Raw genomic sequence first — 24147 nt, 5'->3', positions numbered from 1 at the left:
GGTGTATGAAGGAATCTCTGAGAATCTCTCTCTTTTATAACTGTTACAGTTTTGTAATTGCAGTATTGTAATAATTTTGCTCTGACACTCTCCCTCTCTAGTTTTGTAACATGGGGAAAAGAATTTGAGTTTGAGCTTTTTGGGGTTGGGAAATGTTTAGGATAAACATGTATGTTTGTTTAATTCTTACTCCTGCATTTATGAAAAAAGTTTGAATGTATCAAATATTGAAAAGTGCAAAATTAAAAATTAAAAAAAAAAAAAAAAGGCCTCCTTTGTTTGGGGAGGCATCGGAGGGTGAGGCGAAGCCGAGGGGTGTCCCGGTGGTATCGCCGCTTTAAGGATGTCCGAGTCTGGCGGTGGTGAGAGGTAACGGGTCACCCGGGCAGACTTTGATAATTTATGTTTCTTCGAGAGGGGCTCCTGTAGCATATCCTCTGTGGACCTGTGGTGCGACGCAGAGGAGAGGTCTGAGAAAACCTGGCGTGATGGCGAGGAAGATCCCGAGGAGACAGATGTAACATGGTGTTGTGCCTCGCTCTCGGATGGGGACGATGATCCGGAGCAGCTGGGATGTACCGTAGACTGTGTCCCCTGTGGTTTCCCTGAGGGCTGCATCGTCCTGTAAGCCACTTTCAGTCCCGGCATTGATGCCTGCGTTGCTGGCGCCAGGAGCAGACGTATGGGAGACATCCTGTGTTTTTTCCCGTGCTCCTGCGTCGATATGCGCTGTGGGTGCGTCGATGATTTGTCCCCTGGTGTCGTCGATGCATGCTTCCTTTTCTCGTGCATCTTCGTGGTGGGCGTAGTCTTCGAGGGTCGCTTCTGCGTCGGTGTCACCGCCACATCAAGCGTCGTTATGCTAGATGCGCCTTGTGTCAGCGTCGATGTGGCAACGCCGTGCGTCGGCGCAGATGAGGATGTGCCATGTGTCTGCACCGATGAGGCGTTTCGTGATGCCGGCACGCCATGTGGCTTGGTCGAAGCCTCGGTTTGCGTCGCGGGCTGTTTGGCCATCCGGCTCACCGACGCATTGCAACCGTGGTAGTCGGTGCGTTTTTGGTCTCGGCCTTGAGGCCTGTCGTGTTTGGGCTTCTTTCCATGCTATGTGCCCGACCTGGCTGTCGCCAGTTCCAGGGACGATGCTCGACGCATTTCTGGGGGCGTTGGAGCGGCCGGTCCCGGTGAAGATTGGGCCTCCGAGGATGGAGCGTAGGAGCCCTGTTTACGGTCTGTCAGCGCCGTCATCTTCTCGTCGCGCTGACGACACACCCTGGGGGACATTTTGCCGCACAGCGGGCAGGTCTGCATCGGGTGGTCTGGGCCTTGCCGCAGGGGCACGGTTTAAACCCCAATGGTCGTCCTCCTTCTTTCCTACCGTGTTCCTTCATTTTTTGGGTGATTTTCTGTCTTTTTGTGAAGTTTTTTCTTTTCAGAGCTGAGGTGGTCTGAAGCTCCGAGTGCGATCCCACGTGCGGAAAAACAGACTGAGGAGAGTCAATTCCAGCGAGGGAACTCATGCGCAGCCTCAGAGCAAAGCTCTGACATCACTTTTGAAGCTCCGCCTCCTGGGCCTGATTGACAGTTCCCATGACAGCATGGCTAATTCAGCCCTGCTATTGACGGGAAAATGAAGTGCATGCAGTGCATGTGAATTTATCTGAGATTCTACTGCCCTGGCCTGGCTTTCCTTTGGCTGAAAATGGGCTGCTAAAAGAATTTAAAAAGTGATAACTCAAAATAGCATTTTGAATTGATAGGGGGGAGGATTTGCCATGGTACTTGTATCTGGAGAGGACAGGTTCCTTCTTCAGAAATCATAGCTCGGTTGGGGGTGGCCATGGTGGGTTCTCCTTCTGCACCCACGCAGCCCACAGCAATAGTGTTAGAGTTTGCTCCCCCAGAGGGGAGGAGTTAGCAATCTGTATGAGTGAACTCCCCAGGAGGGAGGAGTTAGCACTCTGTTATAATCTCCGTGCTACGTTGCAATCTGTTATGGTTCTGATGTCTGATGGATGGAGACACTAGATGAGAGCTAGCACTGAAGTGGGAGGAGTGAGCACACTGTAGTAAATAGGTGAATCCTTGGGCCAATGGCAGATGACAGCACCCCCAGGAGGATATCCTGAGAGGGACCACTGGCTAGGCTTGAGTATGGAGACAGACACAGATAGTTCTTTTATTAGACAGGTTAGTAGAACCACCAGAGGTGGCAGTAGTGAGCTGATATGCCCGGCAGGGCTGGAGTCCCTCAGATACTGGAACTGCGATCCCAGGGTTGCTGAGCTGTAAGGAGATTATAGTGAATAGACAGGGTATGCTGAATACATAGCCAGTAGTAGATAACAATCTCACATAGAATCTTAAAGAGGCTCAGTAGCTGGAAAGGGTTAGGCCCTCGAGGAGCGAGTACCTGGTTCCAGGGAAAGCTGAGAGAGCGGTGGTAACTCACAAATGTCTGTACCTGCGATAGCTTCCAGGCAGTAGAGAATCTTCAGAGTGTTTAGGAACATGGGCCCTCGAGGAGTGAGTACCGGTTCCTATCTGCAATCTGAAATAGAGAAAAGAGAGCGAGGCCTCCGAGGAGCGGGTACCCCTGGTAAGTCCGAGGAGGCAGAGTAGCTTGGACGAATCCATAGTAGTCTGTTGCTGTCCTTGCTAACTCGAATAGTCAGTGTAAGTGAAGACCTTTTATGTTGGAAGCGGATGACGTCAATACAGGGGGACACCCCTGAGGTTCGCGCCCTTGCTGTTATGCATGCGCACCCTACGTCATCAGGAACAGGGCGGATACGCGTTGAGCTGGTCCGGGGACGCCAGGGAGAAGCGGCATGGAGACGCCGCGGCAGCAAGCTGTCCATCAGGCCCGGAGGGAGTCGCCATAGAGGTAGAGAGGGTGGAGCGAGGGCGAAGAGCAGGCCTGAACACAACAAATAGGAAGAAACTGCTGGCAAGTGTGGTGATTGAGCCAGTGCTGAGTCTAGTGGAAAGTGCTCTAAACATCAAAATCACAGAACATATAGAAAGACATGGTTTAATGGAACAAAGTCAGCATGGCTTTACCCAGGGCAAGTCTTGCCTCACAAATCTGCTTCACTTTTTTGAAGGAGTTAATAAACATGTGGATAAAGGTGAACCGGTAGATGTAGTATACTTGGATTTTCAGAAGGCGTTTGACAAAGTTCCTCATGAGAGGCTTCTAGGAAAAGTAAAAAGTCATGGGATAGGTGGCGATGTCCTTTCGTGGATTGCAAACTGGCTAAAAGACAGGAAACAGAGAGTAGGATTAAATGGTCAGTTTTCTCAGTGGAAGGGAGTGGACAGTGGAGTGCCTCAGGGATCTGTATTGGGACCCTTACTGTTCAATATATTTATAAATGATCTGGAAAGAAATACGACGAGTGAGATAATCAAATTTGCAGATGACACAAAATTGTTAAGAGTAGTTAAATCACAAGCAGATTGTGATAAATTGCAGGAAGACCTTGTGAGACTGGAAAATTGAGCATCCAAATGGCAAATGAAATTTAATGTGGATAAGTGCAAGGTGATGCATATAGGGAAAAATAACCCATGCTATAGTTACACAATATTGGATTCCATATTAGGTGCTACAACCCAAGAAAGAGATCTAGGCGTCATAGTGGATAACACATTGAAATCGTCGGTGCAGTGTGCTGCGGCAGTCAAAAAAGCAAACAGAATGTTGGGAATTAGAAAAGGAATGATGAATAAAACGGAAAATGTCATAATGTCTCTGTATCACTCCATGGTGAGACCGCACCTTGAATACTGTGTACAATTCTGGTCGCCGCAACTCAAAAAAGATATAATTGCGATGGAGAAGGTACAGAGAAGAGCGACCAAAATGATAAAGGGGATAGAACAGCTCCCCTATGAGGAAAGACTAAAGAGGTTAGGACTTTTCAGCTTGGAGAAGAGACGACTGAGGGGGGATATGATAGAGGTGTTTAAAATCATGAGAGGTCTAGAACGGGTAGATGTGAATCGGTTATTTACTCTTTCGGATAGTAGAAAGACTAGGGGACACTCCATGAAGTTAGCATGGGGCACATTTAAAACTAATCGGAGAAAGTTCTTTTTTACTCAACGCACAATTAAACTCTGGAATTTGTTGCCAGAGAATGTGGTTCGTGCAGTTAGTATAGCTGTGTTTATAAAAGGATTGGATAAGTTCTTGGAGGAGAAGTCCATTACCTGCTATTAAGTTCACTTAGAGAATAGCCACTGCCATTAGCAATGGTTTCATGGAATAGACTTAGTTTTTGGGTACTTGCCAGGTTCTTATGGCCTGGATTGGCCACTGTTGGAAACAGGATGCTGGGCTTGATGGACCCTTGGTCTGACCCAGTATGGCATTTTCTTATGTTCTTATGTTCTGCGCTGTAAAGCTTTAGGTGGTTTTTTTCCCTTCAGGTGTGAAGGTTCCTTAGCAGGAAGTAAAGGGAAACTACATTTCCCAGATGCCCTAGTAGTCAGCCCCTGGAAGTGTTGGGGGCAGGGAAACAAAGAAGCGGTGTCTTCCTAGGGAGGGGTAGGCTAACTCGTATAAAGAGAGGGGCCCTCCAGGAGGCAGGGAGAGCAGCAGGCAATCCAGGAGAGCTGAATGGAAGGTGAGGAGGGTGGAGAGGCTGAGGCAGAAGGCGCACCTTTATTCTAAGGTCAGCCCTAAGATTATCTCACTTTCCCTGTTCACTTCTGGATAAGAGTCTCTAGCGCTGTTATGGGTTAGAGTTGCTAGGTCTATTACTGAAAGAGGTTTGATTTAAATGCTGAGAGCACTTATTTTTGTTGGAAACCAAGTAGGAACTACTACGAAGAAAAGTAATTGTTTTAGGGGTTAACAGTAACTATGAGCTCGTGGCTGTGTAAAAAGGGTTATTGCATTAAACTGTGGCCGCTGCTGAGAATTGTAATTAAGGCTACGTGGCTGACCTAGGGAGCCCTTCTTCTGATGGGGATTTTCCCATGCTACTTTATATCTGGGAGAATTAGGAGTCGCCGTTGTATTAAACCTGCATTGCCTGTGCGTACGTTGAAGGAAAGCATAGTAGAGCAGAGAGAAAGAAGCTTGTTGTTTTATTTCAATGAATCACTGGATTAAAAGGATAGCAAATCAAAGCTCACACTGATTAGGTGGAAATAAGCTTCCAAGCAAGAAGTCACCCCAGAGGACCCGTCACTAGGGGGCGCCGCGCCACACAAGAAAGAAAAAAGCAAGAGTAAGGGAGAAAGAAGGCCTGAGGAAAGGATCTCCAAATCTCAGCTCGATCATCGCCTTCGACTAGTTCTTTTCTCGGTCCCATTAGGGGCATCACTGCCTACAAAGACCCCTCTTTTGTCCAGGAATGATCCGGCTCCTCGAGCCCTACACGAGTTGCTTCTGAAGTGCTTTACCGCACACAGACCAAACGGCTTCCTGGAAAGAACAGAGGGGCCTGCCCTGCGTCAAGTTGTACAGACCCCCCTGGGCTTAATGAGGTCACCGACGTACACTCACACACCTGTAAATAGAATAAGATTATTTATTAGTCTGGCGCTAACTAGTACACTCATTTTTCTGTTATATAAAAAACAAGGTTTTAAAAGATTCTCAGGGTGGCCACCACACGGATTTGCTGGTGTCACAATTCAACATGTGACATTAACGGTCCCCAAACAGGGTCTGTCCAGACATGGGGCAGGAAGGCATAGATTATAAAAGAATTTTAGTCCTTAGCTCTGTGTGTGTTTCTCTCAGTGCTATACGGTGGCTCAGTCTGATCCCTCGGGTATATGCTCAGTATGTGCAGACACTGTGCCATATCTCACACCCCCGTCTGCAGTGACCGCTCCCCTGGGCGAGTCCTCAGCTGCGGCAGTCTCTCTCGCTCCCCCAGAAAGCCTTGCCAGTCCTGCGTGCCTTTGTAAACATGCATGCCTTCTGCATTGTGTGTAGAAGTGCTCTGGGTTCGTCCCGGAAGCCCGCCTCTTGCTGGAGTCTTTCACATGTCTAGCACGTGGTCAAAAGGTCAGCCCCGTGTGTAGCCCGTGTGAACCTTCTGGTGCTTTATCAGCTCAGACCGCCACCTGAAGCCCTTTCCACACTCAGTACATGGAAAGGGTCTTTCCCCCGTGTGGGTTTTCAGGTGCGTCGTCAGATGCTGACGCTGGATGAAGTTCTTCCCGCATTCGGTACACTTATACGGCCTCTCCCCCGTGTGGATCCTCTCGTGGATGATGAGCGAGGTGTGCCGCCGGAAGCTCTTCCCACACTCGTTGCAGATGTAGAACCTCTCCCCCATGTGAGTCCTCTGGTGTTTTATAAGATCCGAGTTCCGAATGAAACCTTTCTCACATTGAGTACATTGAAATGGTCTCTCTTGCGCTTGCTGCTTCGGGGGCTCAGCGAGGCCCTGGCACAGCCCAGAACGCTGGGTGCACTCAGAGGAGGTCTGTGGTCCTTCCACCGGCACGCCCTGCGGCATGGCACTGTCTGTTGCACTGCCCACGGCCGTGTCCTTCTTCGTGGGCTGCTCCAGTCTGTCTCCTGCAGGGTGCCCCGGCTGCTGACCCCCGCAGTTCTGCTCCCTCTCAACACAAGGGGCAGTGCCGTCCTTGGATTCTCCAGAGAACGCCGGCTGCGGCACGGAGACTTCGGGACTTATTACATGATGATTCTCCTTCCCGTTTTTATTCATCCACGCGTCATCACCTGGAGAAAGAGAGACCCAAAATAACTCTATGGTAGCGTGGTAAAGGCAACTTCAAAGCATAGAGAGGCCACTGACCCATCTTTTAATAACGTTTCCTACAGACTCTGGGCTGGCAACCTCATCTGTTTGCAACCCCCAACTTACCAGCAGTGCAAACAAAAACATTGCTGTGTAGCGCCTGGAAAGCACATCTGCCACTCTTGTCTCACCGGGTTTGAATTCTGGAAGGCTTTAAGCAGCTGCCGGCAATGCCTGGGAAATTATAGGACATGGTTCTCAACCCTGTCCTGGGGACCCCCCCCCAGCCAGTCGGGTTTTCAGGATATCCACAATGAATATGCAAGAGAGAAAATTTGCATGTTATGGAGGCAGTGTATGCAAATTTTCTCTCATGCATATTCAGTGTGGAGTTCCTGAAAACCCGACTGGCTGGGGGGGTCCCCAGGACAGGGTTGAGAACCACTGGATGGACATCACAGACCAATGGGATGCAGTGTGTGATGCCACTCCTGACAGACTGGATCAGAAGTATTATATATCAGATAGAAAACGGACAGTCCCATACGAGAACCTTTTGGTTGTAAAATAAATCTCTGTTTTCCCAGCATTTCTCGTAAGTTCCTGCTTATTTGTTTTGACTGTCTCCTGATTCCATTTCAGGCTCAGTTCCTGCCATGCCCCAGGGCAAATATCCTCCTGATGATGCTTTACACTCCTTGTTATTTGTAAACCGGGTTGATGTGATGCCTATCATGAAACTCGGTATAACAAAAACAATAAATAAATAAATAAATGATGCCACGGTGAAAGGGGTAGCACTGTACTCCGAACACTGACAACAGATACGGCGATGAATCCTTTCCTAGAGTCCCTAAGTCTCTCTCTGCTCTGCAGACTGTACACTTCCTCGTCAGTCACTCCACTTTAAGGCTTCAGTCAATGCTCCAAAACCCTAAATGTCTCTGATGCTCCCTCTCCCTGTGCCTGACCTTCCCATCTCTGCAGCACAGTCACCACCAAGCAGCCCAAAGCGCTTGGAAATGGCCTCCCCAGGGAAGTGATGGAGTAACAGAATTCAGGAAAAGCCTGGGATAAGCACAGAGGTAAAGCTGGAAGCCAGACGGGGCCTGCAGACGAGCCGGGCCTTGCTGACAGACAGAGAGAGTGCTGCTAAGGATAAGGGTGTAAGGTCATGGGGGGACACCGAAGGCAGGGCACAACCGGGCAAGCTGGGTGACCCGAGAGTTCCTTCTCAGCTGGTTTGTGCTGCGTCTCTTTACCTGTGTCACGTCTCTGTATAAAACACAGAGAAATTACTACTTAATCTGATAATTTCGTTTTCCTTAGTGTAGACAGATTGACTCAGGACAGTGGGTTATGCACCTCTGCCAGCAGATGGAGACAGAGCAAGCTGACATCACAGTATATATAACCCTGCTGTGACCCTAGCCTGCCAGTATTCTCTTCAATGGACAGACTAGCAAAAACCTTGATTAAAAACAGTCAATCATTTCTGTACTCAACCAACAGGAAATATTGAACTCAGGTAAAGAATGTATGTACCCCAATTTAGGATCTGGGTAACACTTACCGGTAATCCCCTCAGTCAGGACCATTAACACAATCATTCGGCAGCCAAGGGCGGGAAGCTGAGTCCATCTGTCTTCACTAAGGAAAACGCAATTATCAGGTAAGCAGTAATTTTTACTTTCCTAGCATGTAGACAGATGGACTCAGTACCAGTGGGATGTACCCAAGCCTCTTCCGAATAGGATGGGAGGCTACGCGTGGTCCAGTCAACACCAACCATGCAAAGGCTGCGTCCTCCCGGGCCTGCACATCCAGATGATAATACCTGCAAAAGGTTTGAAAGGAGGACCACGTCGCAGCTCAGCACATGTCGACAGGAGACAACAATCTAACCTCTGCCCATGACACTGCCTGAGCCCTAGTGGAATGAGCCCTAAACTGAGTAGGCAATGGCTTTTCAGTATCCACATACGCGGCCATGACTATCTCCTTAATCCAGCAAGCTATTGTAGCCCGCGAGACTCGTTCTCTCTGCTTTCCTCCACCATGAAGGACAAACAGACGATCCGTGTTTCGGAAAAGTTGAGCAAACTCCAGATACCACACAACATGTCTCTTGACATCCGAAGGGCATAAGTGATACTCTTCTGTACCTCTTCCCTTATCTAAGGACGGCAAGGAAATGGACTGATTCAAGTGAAAATCCGAGACCACTTTAGGCAAGAAAGAGGGAACAGTACGCAGCTGTATCATCCTTGGAGTCACCCGAGGAACGGCTCCCAGCAAGATAAGGCCTGCAGCTCGGAAATTTGATGCGCAGAACATATTGCCACCAGAAACACTGTTTTCAAGGTCAATAACCACAAGGAAAGGCTACACAGCGATCTAAAAGTAGGGCCCGCCAAGAAATCCAACACCAGGTTAAGACTCCACAAGGGAACCGGTAACCACAAGAGAGGACAAAAATGTTTTACTCCCTTCAAGAAACAGGCCACATCAGGATGAAATGATAAGGATTCATCATTCATCTGGCCCCTGAAACAGGAAAGAGCCACTACCTGTACCTTCAAGGAATTAAGGGCCAAGCCTTTATTTAACCTGTCCTGCGAAAATTCCAAAATGAGAGGGATCAACTTAAAGAGGAGCAACACCTCGATCCTCACACCAAGTCTCAAATACTTGCCAAACCCGCACATAGGCTAAGGCAGTGGAGAACTTTCGAGCCCGTAGCAAGGTGGCAAATACCGCAGAAAAATATCCATACTTCAACAAGCGAGCCCTCCCAAGGGCCATACCATAAGACAAAACAGAGTCAGATCTTGTGAAGGACAGGACCCTGCTGCAAAAGATTCTTGTGTGGTGGAAAACGAAGGGAGGTCTCTACCAGGAGTCTTCACAGATCTGCATACAATGGTCTCCTGGGCCAATCCAGTGCCACCAGGAGCACCATCCCCTTGTGGGCTTAAATCCTGCTAACTATTCTGGCCCAACAGGGGCCATGGGGGAAAGGCATAAAGAAGCTTGTCTTCCGGCCAGACCTGCACAAGAGTATCGATACCAAAGGACCTCGGATCTCTCCTGCGACTGAAGAATCAAGGAACCTTCGCATTGTGAGAAGTCGCCAGCCAATCTAGGAATAGAAAGCCCCAGTAAGCCACTATCAACTGAAATGCCTCATCCGACAAAACCCATTCTCCTGGGTCTAGACTCTCCCTACTGAGAAAGTCTTCTCTCACGTTGTCTTATCCTGTAATGTGAGAGGCCATTCCATAAGTTGGTCTATTTCCTTCGACACTTGCTGCTCAGGAAAGAGATCTGGGTGTCATAGTGGATAATACTTTAAAATCATCGGCTCAGTGTACTGCAGCAGTCAAAAAGCAAACAGAATGTTAGGAATTATTAGGAAGGGATTGGTTAATAAACGTAAAATGTCATATGCCTCTGTTTCGCTCCATGGTGAGACCACACCTTGAATACTGTGTACAATTCTGGTCACCGCATCTCAAAAAGGATATAGCCGCACTGGAGAAAGTGCAGAGAAGGGCAACCAAAATGATAAAGGGAATGGAACAGCTCCCCTATGAGGAAAGACTAAAGAGGTTAGGGCTGTTCATTTGGAGAAGAGACGACTGAGGCGGGATATGATAGAAGTCTACAAAATCATGAAAGGACTTGAACAAGTTAATGTAAACAGTTATTTACTCTCTCAGATAATAAAAGGACGAGGGGGCACTCCATGAAGTCAGCAAGTGGCTCATTGAAAACAAATTGAAGAAAATTCTTTTTCACTCAGTGCATAGTTAAGCTCTGGAATTCAATGCCAGAGGATGTGGTTACAGCAGTTAGTGTATCTGATTTGGATAAGTTCCTAGAGGAAAAATCTATAAACTGCTATAACGGTAATTAATAAGCAATAGTAGCTTGTGATCTACCAAATATTTAGGTACTTGCCAGGTACTTGTGACTTGGATTGGCCACTGTTGGAAACAGGATACTGGGCTTGATGGACCCTTGGTCTGACCCAGTATGGAAAATCGTACGTTCTTGGTTCCTCCCTGCCGATTGATGTAAGCCACTGTCGTTGTATTGTCCGACATTACTCGGACCGCTTGACCCTGCAGCTGTCGCTGAACTGCAAGAATGCCAACCAGACTGCCCAGGCTTCCAGGCAATTGATGCTCTAGAGAAACTCTTCTGAATTCCAGCATCCTTCCGCCATTAGTTCCTGACAGTGAGCTCCTCAATGAGTCTGTGGGTTCATATGAGAGCAGGGAGTGCTGAAGAGGACGTATATTTATTTATTTAACAGTTTTATATACCGACCTTCATAGTAAATAACCATATCGGATCGGTTTACAATAAACAAGAATATAACTGGGGTAGCAATTCAAGTAAACGAAAGGTGAACAATAGGTAGGAATGAGTCAAAAGTTACAATCAACAGGGTAAGAGAACTTGGAAGCTCGCAGGAAGCTGGAAGGAAGACGAGGCAGGAAATAAATAAATACAAAGTGTTACCATAGTGCGTACGGGTTAAAGCTTAATGGTGCTTTAAACTGGAAGAGTCAGAGTCCATTCGTGAGAGTGAAACACCGTGACGGGTAGGCGTGACGGACAACTAGTGATTGTCTGGTGGGTCGGCGAAGGCTTGGTGAAAGAGCCAGGTTTTAAGTCGTTTTCTAAAAGTTAACAGGCAAGGCTCTACTCTGAGGCTAGATGGGATGCTATTCCAAATAGATGGGCCAGCTATTGAAAAAGCTCTGTCCTTTGTCATCGAGAGGCGTGAGGCTTTAGTAGGAGGGAATTTCAGAGTGCCTTTGAGAGTATCTCTGGTTGGTCTGTTAGAGGAGTAGAGTTTGAATGAAATTTCCAGGTTGAGTTGAAGATGATGATGGATAGCTTTATGAATTACTGTGATTGATTTGTATAGAATTCTGAAATTAACTGGTAACCAGTGTAGGTTCCTGAGGATGGGACAGATGTGTTCGCTGCAGCTGGTACTGGTCAGCAATCTCGCAGCCGCATTTTGTAACATCTGCAGTGGTTTGGTAGTGGATTTGGGGAGGCCTAGGAAAAGAGCACTGCAGTAGTCTCTTTTGGCGAACAGTAGCGCTTGGAGGACTGTCCTGAAGTCGTGGAAGAATAAGAGTGGTTTAAGACGTTTCAGAGTCTGCAGTCTGAAGAAACAGTCTTTGGATGTTGTGTTGACCATTTTCTTAAGGTTTAGTCGATTGTCTAGTATTACCCCAAGGTCTCTAACCTGCTTGCAGTTAATGTGAGGGCTGTGTGGTGATGGAGAGGAGATATTGATTTCGTTTGAGGAGATGTGGAGCAGCTCTGTCTTAGAGGCGTTGAGAACCAGGTTTAAGCTGTTAAGTAGGTTAGTGATGGATAGAAGGCAGTTGTTCCAATGGGTGAGCGCTTTTGAGATTGATTCTGTTATTGGGATTAGAATCTGTACGTCATCTGTGTACAGATAATGAATTAGGTTGAGGTCTGTTAACAGTTGGCAGAGGGGGAGGAGGTAAATATTAAAGAGGGTAGGAGATAGGGAGGAACCCTGAGGTACGCCAAGAGTTGATTTAGTTATGGGTGACTATTGTTGATTTTGACTTTGAAAGTCCTATTGCTGAGGAAGGACGAACCAATTGTGGGCAGATCCGGAGATGCCGATGTCTGTTAGGCGATCCAGCAGGATGGTATGGTTGACGGTGTCGAATGCCGCTGAGATGTCTAACAGGATTAACAGAAAGGAGTGTCCTTTGTCTAACCCCATGATAATATGGTCAGTGAGTGAAATGAGAAGGGTCTCCATGTTGCGTGATTTACGAAAACCATATTGCGATGGGTATAGAATCTTGTGGTCTTCGAGATATTCAGAAAGTTGGGTGTTTACCAGTTTCTCCGTTAGTTTGGCGACGAATGGGAGGTTCGAAATGGGTCTGAAATTAGCTAAAACATTCGGATCTAAGTTGTGTTTCTTGAGGAGGGGCTTGAGTGAGGCGGTTTTTAGACTGTCTGGGTAGCTTCCTTGCGTTAGAAGACTGTTTATGATACTGGTCAGAGGTCCTGAGATCGCATTTGGGATGAGAAGCAGGAGTCTCGATGGGATGTTATCGGCCGGATGGCTTGATGGTTTCTGCCTTTTTAAAAGGGATTCAATCTCTTTGGTGGAGATTGACTCAAAACTGTCGAATTTAGGTCTAGTGAGAGACTGGGGATTCTCACGAGATTTGGGAGGTGTAGTATTTGAAGGCAGGAGGGCGAGAGTATTTAAGATCTTCTGTTGAAAGAATGAAGCAAGTTCATTAGCCTTGTGAAGAGCATGTTCATCTGGAATAGGTGGGGGGGTAGATTTGGTGATTTGTGTCACGTAGGCGAATAGGGCCTGGGCATCATATTGGAAATGATGTATTTTGTTTGCATAGTATTCCTTTTTTTTCTGTAGAATGGCAGTCCTGTAGTGATGTAAGAATCCCTTGTATGTAGAAAGTGTAGAGGTGTTGGGGGTTTTGCGCCATCTATTTTCTTTATGGCGTAAGGTCTGTTTCATTTGTTTAAGTTCAGCGCTGAACCAGGGTTGATTTCCCTTTTTTGTTGGGTTGATTGTTTTGGAGATCATAGGGCACCATTTATTTGCGACAGCTTCTGTGATCTTTTGCCAGGAGGAAAGGGCTGAGTCGGGGTTGGCTAAGTCTAAGTTAGATAGTTCTTTGGAGAGCTGATCGCTGAGTGTATCCGATGGACATGCTTTCCTGAATTGAATGGTGGAAAGGTGTGTGGCGGTGTGTGTCTGTTTGTGTGTGGAGAAGGAGGATTCTATCAGGAAATGATCTGACCAAGGGATTGGGGTACAGGAAGGTTCTCCTTTGCAAGTGAGATTGGAGTTGATGAATATTTGATCCAGCGTGTGTCCAGCTTTATGTGTAGGGCTGTTGATGGTCGGAGTGAATCCCATAGCGCCGAGGGTGGTGAGGAGGGCTTCGCAGTTTGCAGAAAGAGGTGTTGCGTTAGTATGGAGGTTGAAATCCCCCATGATCATTGTAGGAAGGTCTGAATTAATATGTTTCACGATGGATTCTATAAGAGGTGAAGGGTCCGTTTCTAGAACTCCCGGGGGAGCGTAGACTAAGAGTATTTGTAGATGTTTTGACTTGACTAGACCCATTTCCAATTTGGACTCTGTCTTGATTGAGAGAGCGGTCAGTCTGAGTTCTTTCTTGGAGGCAAGAAGAAGTCCGCTTCCTCTTTTTTTGTGTCTATGGAAGGTGAAAATGTCATATGTCTGGATGGGTAGTTGGTTGGTTAAGGCTATGTCCGAGTTTTTTAACCAGGTTTCTGTGATGGCACAGATGTCTGGGTTGGAATCCACAAGGTAATCATTGAGAATATGTGTCTTCTTAGTTAAGGATTGCGCGTTGAAGAGGGTGACTGAGAGAAGTGTGAGGCCTAGAAGTTGGTTTAATGGAGATGTCATGATAGGGATGATTCTTTTTTGTATGACGTTGGTGGTATTAGTTGAAGGTATTCTCCTTTGGTTGTGAATGATGGGGATGTTGTAAGTGTGCATGATGCGTGGAATTCTGGAGGAGGTTTGGTCTGAGACGAATGGTTGAAAGAAGGTGTCTGTCTGATTGAGGAGGTTGGGGAGTTTTTGGAAGTGTTGTAAGTTTGTTGGTTCGGCTGGAAGAGTGCTCTGTCCTCATTAGTTGTGAAAGGAGTTGTCTGACCGATTGTTGGTGGTGTTTCTGTCCTTGGAGGTCGATAGCGTGACTGTTTGGAAAGGCTTTGCTTAGGTTGTACATGCGAGGTGCTGTAAAGGCATATCGGGTGAGAGCGTGGCAGAAGGCGTTGGACTTACTGCATATGTTCCGTGTCCACTTGGAGAAAACCACTAAGGAACGACCATGAAACACTGAAACAATGAAACAAAATCTTCTGGGCTGTTTGAAGGGGCTGCTCGAAGGGGCGCTCAAAGGGGCAGGCCCCTATGTCGCGCTCCTTCGGCGCGTGACACTCTCGCCCACAGCACCACTTCCAGGGTTGTTGCCATCAAGCCGAAGGCCTGTAGATAGGACCACACTGTCAGACATATAGTGTTCACAAAAGACACACCTGAGACATCAACTTCTGAATCTGAACTTCAGGCAGGAAAACTTTGCCCTTTCTCGTGTCGAACCGAACACTTAGATACTCCAACGACTGAGATGGCTGAAGACTGCTCTTGGCTGGATTCACTACCCAACTGAGTTCCTGCAATAAGTAGATTACCTTGTGGGTCACCAGGCAGCTCTCCTCCAGAGACTTGGTCCAAATCAGCCAGTCGTTCAAATACAGATGTACTAGAATCCCATCCTTTCTCAACTCTGCCACCAAACCACCATAACCTTGGAAAAAGACCGAAACTGGTAATGGAATTCCAACACTGCAAAACACAGAAAATGTTGGTGCTCCAATCAGATGGGAGCCAGAGTGGAGCCATGCTGCTGACGCTAACTTTTAAAAAGGAGATAAGACAGCTTTTAAACTGAAAAAAGGGGGAAAGCTGACAGTCACTCAGCAGTGCACGGTTCGCAGAATTAATCTTTGAAGGATACTAATGAAACAGGAGAGTTAGGGCATCCCAACAGAGAGGTTCCAATAATAAGAAAAGTAGTCCATGTGCCTATAAGTAAAGAATCACCTGAGCGAAAGAATTCCAAATTATCCCTATCAACTGAAAAGCAGGTTGTTAATACAAACAAAAACACCTTGAAATATCTGTATGCCAATGCCAGAAGTCTAAGAAGTAAAATGGAAGAGTTAGAGTGTATAGCAGTGAATGATGAGATAGACATAATGGGCATCTCAGAGACCTGGTGGAAGGAGGATAACAAATGGGACAGTGCTATATCAGGGTACAAATTATATCGCAATGATAGGGAGGATCAACTTGGTGGGGGGTGTGGCACTTTATGTCCAGGAAGCTATAGAGTCCAACAGGATAAAGATCATACAAGAGACTAAATGCTCAGTAGAATCTATATGGGTAGAAATCCCATGTGTGTTGGGTAAGAGTATAGTGATAGGAGTATACTACCGTCCACCTGGCCAAAATGATCAACAGATGATGAAATGCTAAGAGAAATCAGGGAAGCTAACCAATTTGGCAGTGCAGTAATAATGGGAGATTTCAATAACCCAAACAAACAGCAAGTGCAGAGTAACTCGTTGGATCCAAGTATTTATTTAGTTTACAACAGTTCAAATGGCAACTCCACTGTCAGGTTTATCATATAGTTCCAAACGCAGGTAGGGGTCCCCCCTTCGCCCACTGGCTGCGTCGGGCAGGACAACACCGTACAATCACAAAATCTTGAAGAATTTCAGCAACAGGTAAACCTGACAGTGGAGTTGCCATTTGAACTGTTGTAAACTAAATAAATACTTGGATCCAACGAGTTACTCTGCACTTGCTGTTTTGTTTGGGATTTCTTATTGAAAGTGCAGTTCTAGCCCGAGTGGTGTTTAGATTTCAATAACCCCAATATTGACTGGGTAAATGTAACATCAGGACTTGCTAGAGACATAAAGTTCCTGGATGTAATAAATGATTGCTTCATGGAGCAATTGGTTCAGGAACCAACAAGAGAGAGAGCTATTTTAGATTTAATTCTTAGTGGAACGCAGGATTTGGTGAGAGAGGTAACGATGGTGGGGCCACTTGGCAAAGTGATCACATTTGAACTAATGACTGGAAGGGGGACAATATGTAAATCTACAGCTAGAGCTCTAACACTAAATTTGCAAAAATGAGGAAAATAGTTCGAAAATAACTGAAAGGTGCAGCTGCAAAGGTTAAAAGTGTACAACAGGCATGGACATTGTTTAAAAATACAATCTTAGAAGCGCAGTCCAGATGTATTCTACACATTAAGAAAGGTGGAAGGAAGGCAAAACGATTACTGGCATGGTTAAAAGGTGAATTGAAAGAGGCTATTATAGCCCAAAAAATCCTTCAAAAATTGAAGGCTCCATCTGAAGAAAATAGGAAAAAGCATAAGCATTGTCAAGTTAACTGTAAAACATTGATAAGGCAGGCTAAGAGAGAATTTGAAATGAAGTTGGCCATAGAGGCAAAAACTCATAATACAAACTTTTTAAAATATATCTGAAGCAAGAAATCTGTAAGGAAGTTGGTTGGACCATTAGATGACCGAGGGGATAAAAGGGTTCTTAGGGAAAATAAGGCCATTGCAGAAAGACTAAATGAATTCTTTGCTTCCATGTTTACTAACGAGGATGTTGGGGAGATACCAGTACCGGAGATGGTTTTCAGGGGTGATGAGTCAGATGACCTGAACCAAATCACTGTGAACCTGGAAGATATAGTAGATCAGATTGACAAACTAAAGAGTAGCAAATCACCTGGACTGGATGGTATGCATCCTAGGGTCCTGAAGGAACTAAAAAATGAAATTTCTGATCTATTAGTTAAAATTTGTAACCTATCATTAAAATCATCCATTGTACCTGAAGACTGGAGGATAGCTAATGTAACCCCAATATTTAAAAAGGGCTCTGGGGCAATCCAAGAAAATTTAGACCAATGAGCCAGACTTCAGTGCCGGGAAAAATAGTGGAAAGTGTTCTAAAGATCAAAATCGTAGAGCATATAGAAAGACATGGTTTAATGGAACAAAGTCAGCATGGCTTTACCAAAGGGAAGTCTTGCCTCACAAATCTGCTTATTTTTTTGAAGGAGTTAATAAACATGTGGATAAATGTGAACTGGTAGATATAGTATACTTGGATTTTCAGAAGGCATTTGACAAAGTCCCTCATGAGAGGCTTCTAAGAAAACTAAGAAGTCATGGGATAGGAGGCGATGTCTTTTCATGGATTACAAACCCTTTAAAAGAAAACAGAGTAGGATTAAATAATCAATTTTCTCAGTGGAAAAGGGTAAACAGTGGAGTGCCTCAGGGATCTGTACTTGGACCGGTGCTTTTCAATATATATATATATATATAAATGATCTGGAAAGGAATACGACGAGTGAGGTGATCAGATCTGCAGATGATACAAAATTATTCAGAGTAGTTAAATCACAAGCGGATTGTGATAAATTGCAGGAGGACCTTGTGAGACTGGAAGATTGAGCATCCAAATGGCAGATGAAATTTAATGTGGACAAGTGCAAGGTGATGCATATAGGGAAAAATAACCCATGCTGTAGTTACACGATGTTAGGTTCTATATTAGGAGCTTCCACCCAAGAAGGAGATCTAGGCGTCATAGTGGATAAATACATTGAAATCGTTGGCTCAGTGTGCTGCGGCAGTCAAAAAAGGAAACAAAGTTAGGAATTATTAGGAAGGGAATGGTGAATAAAACAGAAAATGGAATACCTCTGTATCAGTCTATGGTGAGACTGCACCTTGAGTACTGTGTACAATTCTGGTTGCTGCATCTCAAAAAAGATATAATTGCAATAGAGAAGGTACGGAGAAGGGCTACCAAAATGATAAAGGGGATGGAACAGCTCCCCTATGAGGAAAGGCTGAAGAGGTTAGGGCTGTTCAGCTTGGAGAAGAGACGGCTGAGGGGGGGATATGATAGAGGTCTTTAAGATCATGAGAGGTCTGGAACCAGTAGATGTGACTCAGTTATTTACACTTTCGGATAATAGAAGGACTAGGGGGCACTCCATGAAGTTAGCAAGTAGCACATTTAAATCTAACTGGAGAAAATTCTTTTCCACAACGCACAATTAAGCTCTGGAATTTGTTGCCAGAGGATATGGTTAGTGCAGTTAGTGTAGCTGTGTTTAAAAAGGGTTTGGATATGTTCTTGGAGAAGAAGTCCATTAACTGCTATTAATCAAGCTGACTTAAGAAATAGCCACTGCATGGGATCTATTTAATGTTTGGGTACTTGCCAAGTACTTGTAGCCTGGATTGGAGATTGGGCTTGATGGACCCTTGGTCTGACCCAGTATGGTAATTTCTATGTTCTTAAGGAGGTAGGCCTCAGACAGATCCAGGGAGGTCAGAAATTCCTCCGACTGCACGGCCATTGTCACTGAGCACAAGGTTTCCATGCGAAAATGTGTCACTCGCAAATGCCGGTTGCCTCCTTTGAGATCCAGGATGGGACGAAAGAAGCCCTCTTCTTGGGCTCAATAAAATAAATGGAATATCGCTCTGTACTTACTTGAGATATAGGGATGGGAACCAAGCTCTCAGAATGAGGCCTGTTGACAGCATAGATTCCACTGCCTGCTTCTTCTGCGGGGATTGGCAAGGAGACCACATGAACCCGTCCTGAAGAACACTTATAAAAGTGCAACGCATATCCTTCTCGTATCACCTCCAGGACCCTCTGATCCGATGTGATCTCGACCCGCCTCTGATAAAAGAGAGAGTGACATCCCCCTATCTCTTGTTCCCAAGTGTGGGTCGGCAAACTTTCATTGTGAGGCTCAAGAGGATCTGCTACCCTAGTCCGTGCCTTGCTTGAGCTGTCTAGGAGAAAAGGACTGAGACCTGCCGAGAGGCTGTGTCCTCTGAAAGGTTGACTTTCTGTAGGGCCAAATCTGCTGGGAATCCCTGAGACACCGCCTCATTTCAAAGGGCGCTACAACTGCTTCTTATCCTCCAGCAACCGGGGAAGCGGGGAATGGCCCCACTTACTAGCCAGTTTCTCCAACTCGCTCACACACAAGAGCGAGCCTTTAAAAGGTCATTTTGTAAGATTAGCTCTGGAGGTTGCGTCGGCCGACCAATTTCGCAGCTATAACTGACGCCTGGCCACTATTACCGAAGCCACTCCTCTAGCTAAGGTATGGACCAAATTGCATCCTGCATCTGCTAAAAAGGCGGCAGCGGATTTCATAACTGATCTGGAACTCAGTCACTCCAGAATCTTCGATCTCCTGAGAGAGAAGCAAACAAGAGCGAGCCACCAGGGCGCAACAGGAAACTATCTGCAAGGTCATTGCCACTGCTTCAAACGCTTGCTTAAGGATGGCCTCAATTCTCCTATCATGCACATCCTTCAAGGCCGCTCCTCCCTCCTCCAAGGGGATAGTCGTCTACGTAGAGATGGCACAGATATGCGCATCCACTTTCGGAAAATGCAGTTGCTCTCTCACCACCGAATCCAGAGGGTACAGGCCTTTCAATGTCCGACCCCCTTTCAAATTTGCCTCCGGAGCGTCCCATTCGAGATCAATCAATTCTTGAATTGCTTCCATAACAGGGAAAAAAACAAGAGGCTTTACGCAAGGAAACCAAAATGGGATTCTTCTTTGGCTCAGACGTGGAATCTGCCCCAGGCACTCCCAGCATCTCCAAAGTCTGGGAAATCAAGGCCAGCAGCTCATCGCTATGAAAGAACCGTACCATAGTCCTGTACGGTTCCAGTCCCGGAGGAATTTCCCCATCTTCCAGAGAATCAGGATCTGCCTCATCATCCGTGCCATCCGGATACCTGTCGGGAATACCCGCAGCTAACCAAGGTGTGCTTCAGCACTTAAACTTAGAAGCGGAAGAGGGAGAGGCCACCGCCCGAGCATCTGACCTGACAGGATTGGGCAGAGTTCAGGACTGCAATCCTTGAAAAAAAACTCAACCCAAGAAGAGGCAGAAGGATCCATGCCAGAACCAGAAGGCACTTGTGCAGGAGTTCCCAGGTCAGGCAAATCCTTAACCAGGCCATCATCAGGCTGGGAAGAACCAGGCTTAGCAGAACCAGAGGAAGATTATTCTCCCCGAGCCTCGAAGCAGCGCTGACTCATGTTAGAAAGCCCTCCAGGCTGACAGACAACTCAGAGAGAAAGGCGCTAAGTTTTCTTGGTCACTGGCGCCATAAATTCATCAGTATGCTTAACAGGCAACTGAAGATGTGCATCCGGCCGATTTGTGCTTAAATTTTTTTTTTTAAACGCAAAATATGTATGCGCACATAAAGTTAGGCACCCGCAAAACTAAGCACACTGACACCGTACCAAACCTGAATGCACTACTGATACGTGTTATAATGAGCGCACAGGGAACGCTGGCCGCACAGTCGGACGCACTGCGCGCACAGACGGTCCTGCAGAGGGTAGCTGAACGCGCACAAAAATGCCATTGCGGCCTATCACGCGGCACACAAGTAAAAGCCTAACAGCGGGGCCTAGCCCACCTGGGCTACTCAACCCGCCAGGTTCTCCCGTTCCCTTAACCCTAACGGGAACGAGAACAAACATCAGATTGGCACAGCGAGCAAGGAGACCGGAGGAAGTCCTACACAACCCTTCTGTCTCTGACATTCCTTTTTTTTTTTTTAAACTTACCTGAGCTCAGCCCTTCCCAGCTGAGTACAAAGACGGTCTCCGGCTGCGGGGGGAAGAGGGCATGTACCGTTCACCACCGCGCTCAGCTTCCTGCACCCACTGCCTTTCAGCTGTACAATCAGCTAAGTCCACGCCAGCAGAAAATCAGCTACCGGACCAATGCACTCATCTGAGGGACCACGGAAATCACATCAGAGATTCTCAACTGGCGGAGGGACCACTTGGTATCACCGCAGGAGAGCGGGGCTTTTATTTTTCCTTATAAAATTCTCCTTCTAAAATATGAAGCAATCCCCATAGGGAGATGCACATCCAGCATCTGCTGGAGACGGAGAATACTGACAGGCTGATGTCACTGCTGGGGTATATATATACTGTGATGTCAGTTTGCTCCGTCTCCATCTGCTGGCAGAGGTGCATAACCCACTGGGGTCCTGAGTACATCTGTCTACATGCTAGGAAATGTACAATTATAAAAATCCCCTGCAAGATCTGAAATGGAAGATTTTAATTGTATTTGTCGCTTCAAATACAATTTTTAAAGATGGAATTTCTAGTATCACTGCAGGAAAGCAGCTGAAAGCATTTCGAAGAGTAGTCCAACAATCAGATTTAAGCTTTAGCCAAAATTAGGGTAAACTCCTCCCCACAAGGGGGGAAAAGCATAGAAAAAGCTGTGAGGCAATTTAGTGAATTTTATATTAACAATTCTTGGGTGCACAGGAAAACACTGAGCAGGCAAAAAAAATGAGCACAGAGAGACCTGAGAGGCTTCTGAATAAAAGGGAGAAGTTAATGAATTGTGTAGAGACGAAGGCTGAAATCCTCCGAGGAGGTAGGAAGAGGACAGGGCAGAAATGCACAGACACCTGTCCCAGCTGACACATGCGTGTGCATCCACGGTGCCTGGCCGGCAAGGTGAGCAAGCTGGCAACGGGGAATGCTCCAGCGAGACACACATGGGGTCATGAGCCAGGCACAGGAAATCAAGTCAGGGGCAGCGGGGGAAGTTACAGGCCAGACACACGCATGTCCTCCAAAGGAACCAGGCACAGGAATGTGAGTCAGGGAGCAGCAGGGGAAGTTACAGGCCAGACACACGCATGTCCTCCAAAGGAACCAGGCACAGGAATGTGAGTCAGGGAGCAGCAGGGGAAGTTACATGACAGTCACACGCATGTCCTCCAAAGGAACCAGGCACAGGAATGTGAGTCAGGGAGCAGCAGGGGAAGTTACAGGCCAGACTCACGCATGTCCTCCAAAGGAACCAGGCACAGGAATGTGAGTCAGGGAGCAGCGGGGGATGTTACAGGCCAGACACACGCATGTCCTACACAGGAATGTCAGGGAGCAGCGGGGGAAGTTACAGGCCAGACACACGCATGTCCTCCACAGGAACCAGACACAGGAATGTGAGTCAGGGAGCAGCGGGGGAAGTTACAGGCCAAACACACGCATGTCCTCCACAGGAACCAGGCACAGGAATGTGAGTCAGGGAGCCTGTTACAGGCCAGACACACGCATGTCCTCCACAGGAACCAGGCACAGGAATGTGAGTCAGGGAGCAGCGGGGGAAGTTACAGGCCAGACACACGCATGTCCTCCACAGGAACCAGGCACAGGAATGTGAGTCAGGGAGCAGTGGGGGATGTTAGGGGACGGACACACGCATGTCCTCCACAGGAACCAGGCACAGGAATGTGAGTCAGGGAGCAGCGGGGATGTTACATGACAGTCACACGCATGTCCTCCAAAGGAACCAGGCACAGGAATGTGAGTCAGGGAGCAGCGGGGATGTTACATGACAGTCACACGCATGTCCTCCACAGGAACCAGGCACGGGAATGTGAGTCAGGGAGCAGCAGGGATGTTACAGGCCAGACACACGCATGTCCTCCAAAGGAACCAGGCACAGGAATGTGAGTCAGGGAGCAGCAGGGGAAGTTACAGGCCAGACACACGCATATCCTCCACAGGAACAAGGCACGGGAATGTGAGACAGGGGCAGCAGGGGAAGTTACAGGCCAGACACACGCATGTCCTCCACGGGAACCAGGCACGGGAATGTGAGACAGGGGCAGCAGGGGAAGTTACAGGCCAGACACACGCATGTCCTCCAGAGGAACCAGACACAGGAATGTGAGTCAGGGAGCAGCAGGGGAAGTTACAGGCCAGAAACACGCATGTCCTCCACAGGAACCAGGCACAGGAATGTGAGTCAGGGGCTTACAGGCCAGACACACACATGTCCTCCACAGGAACCAGGCACAGGAATGTGAGGCAGGGAGCAGGAGGGGAAGTTACAGGCCAGACACACGCATGTCCTCCACAGGAACCCCGCACAGGAATGTGAGTCAGGGGCTTACAGGCCAGACACACACATGTCCTCCACAGGAACCAGACACAGGAATGTGAGTCAGGGAGCAGCAGGGGAAGTTACAGGCCAGACACACGCATGTCCTCCACAGGAACCAGGCATGAGAATGTGAGTCAGGGAGCAGCAGGGGAAGTTACAGGCCAGACACACGCATGTCCTCCACAGGAACCAGACACAGGAATGTGAGTCTGGGGCAGCAGGGGAAGTTACAGGCTAGACACACGCATATCCTCCACAGGAACCAGACACAGGAATGTGAGTCAGGGGCAGCAGGGGAAGTTAGAGGCCAGACACACGCATGTCCTCCACAGGAACCAGGCACAGGAATGTGAGTCAGGGAGCAGCAGGGGACGTTACAGGCCAGACACACGCATGTCCGCCACAGGAACCAGGCACGGGAATGTGAGTCAGGGAGCAGCAGGGGAGGTTACAGGCCAGACACACACATGTCCTCCACAGGAACCAGGCACAGGAATGTGAGTCAGGGAGCAGCAGGGGAGGTTACAGGCCAGACACACGCATGTCCTCCACAGGAACCAGACACAGGAATGTGAGTCAGGGAGCAGCAGGGGACGTTACAGGCCAGACACACGCATGTCCTCCACAGGAACCAGACACAGGAATGTGAGTCAGGGAGCAGCAGGGGAGGTTACAGGCCAGACACACGCATGTCCTCCACAGGAACCAGACACAGGAATGTGAGT

At 47.4% G+C, this 24147-nt stretch overlaps 2 protein-coding genes across 2 annotated transcripts in view; both read right to left on the bottom strand.

Annotated features, from left to right (window-relative positions):
• Positions 1-6032: 6032 nt before the first annotated feature.
• On the bottom strand, positions 6033-6701 carry LOC115091576 (zinc finger protein 436-like). The gene has a single exon (XM_029601755.1). The coding sequence runs from the start codon at positions 6699-6701 to the stop codon at positions 6033-6035; it is 669 nt and encodes a 222-aa protein (XP_029457615.1).
• Positions 6586-24147, bottom strand: part of LOC115091748 (zinc finger protein 420-like) — a 91487-nt gene continuing 73925 nt past the window's right edge. The window contains exon 11 of the mRNA XM_029601926.1: positions 6586-6715. The gene's annotated coding sequence lies outside the window, so the exon portion shown is untranslated. The remainder of the gene's footprint in view (positions 6716-24147) is intronic.

The sequence above is a fragment of the Rhinatrema bivittatum genome, chromosome 5 (genome assembly GCF_901001135.1).
Source record: "Rhinatrema bivittatum chromosome 5, aRhiBiv1.1, whole genome shotgun sequence".
Lineage (NCBI taxonomy): Eukaryota > Metazoa > Chordata > Amphibia > Gymnophiona > Rhinatrematidae > Rhinatrema > Rhinatrema bivittatum.
Note: the sequence above shows the minus strand (reverse complement) of the source record. Positions and strands in the feature narration are given on the sequence as shown.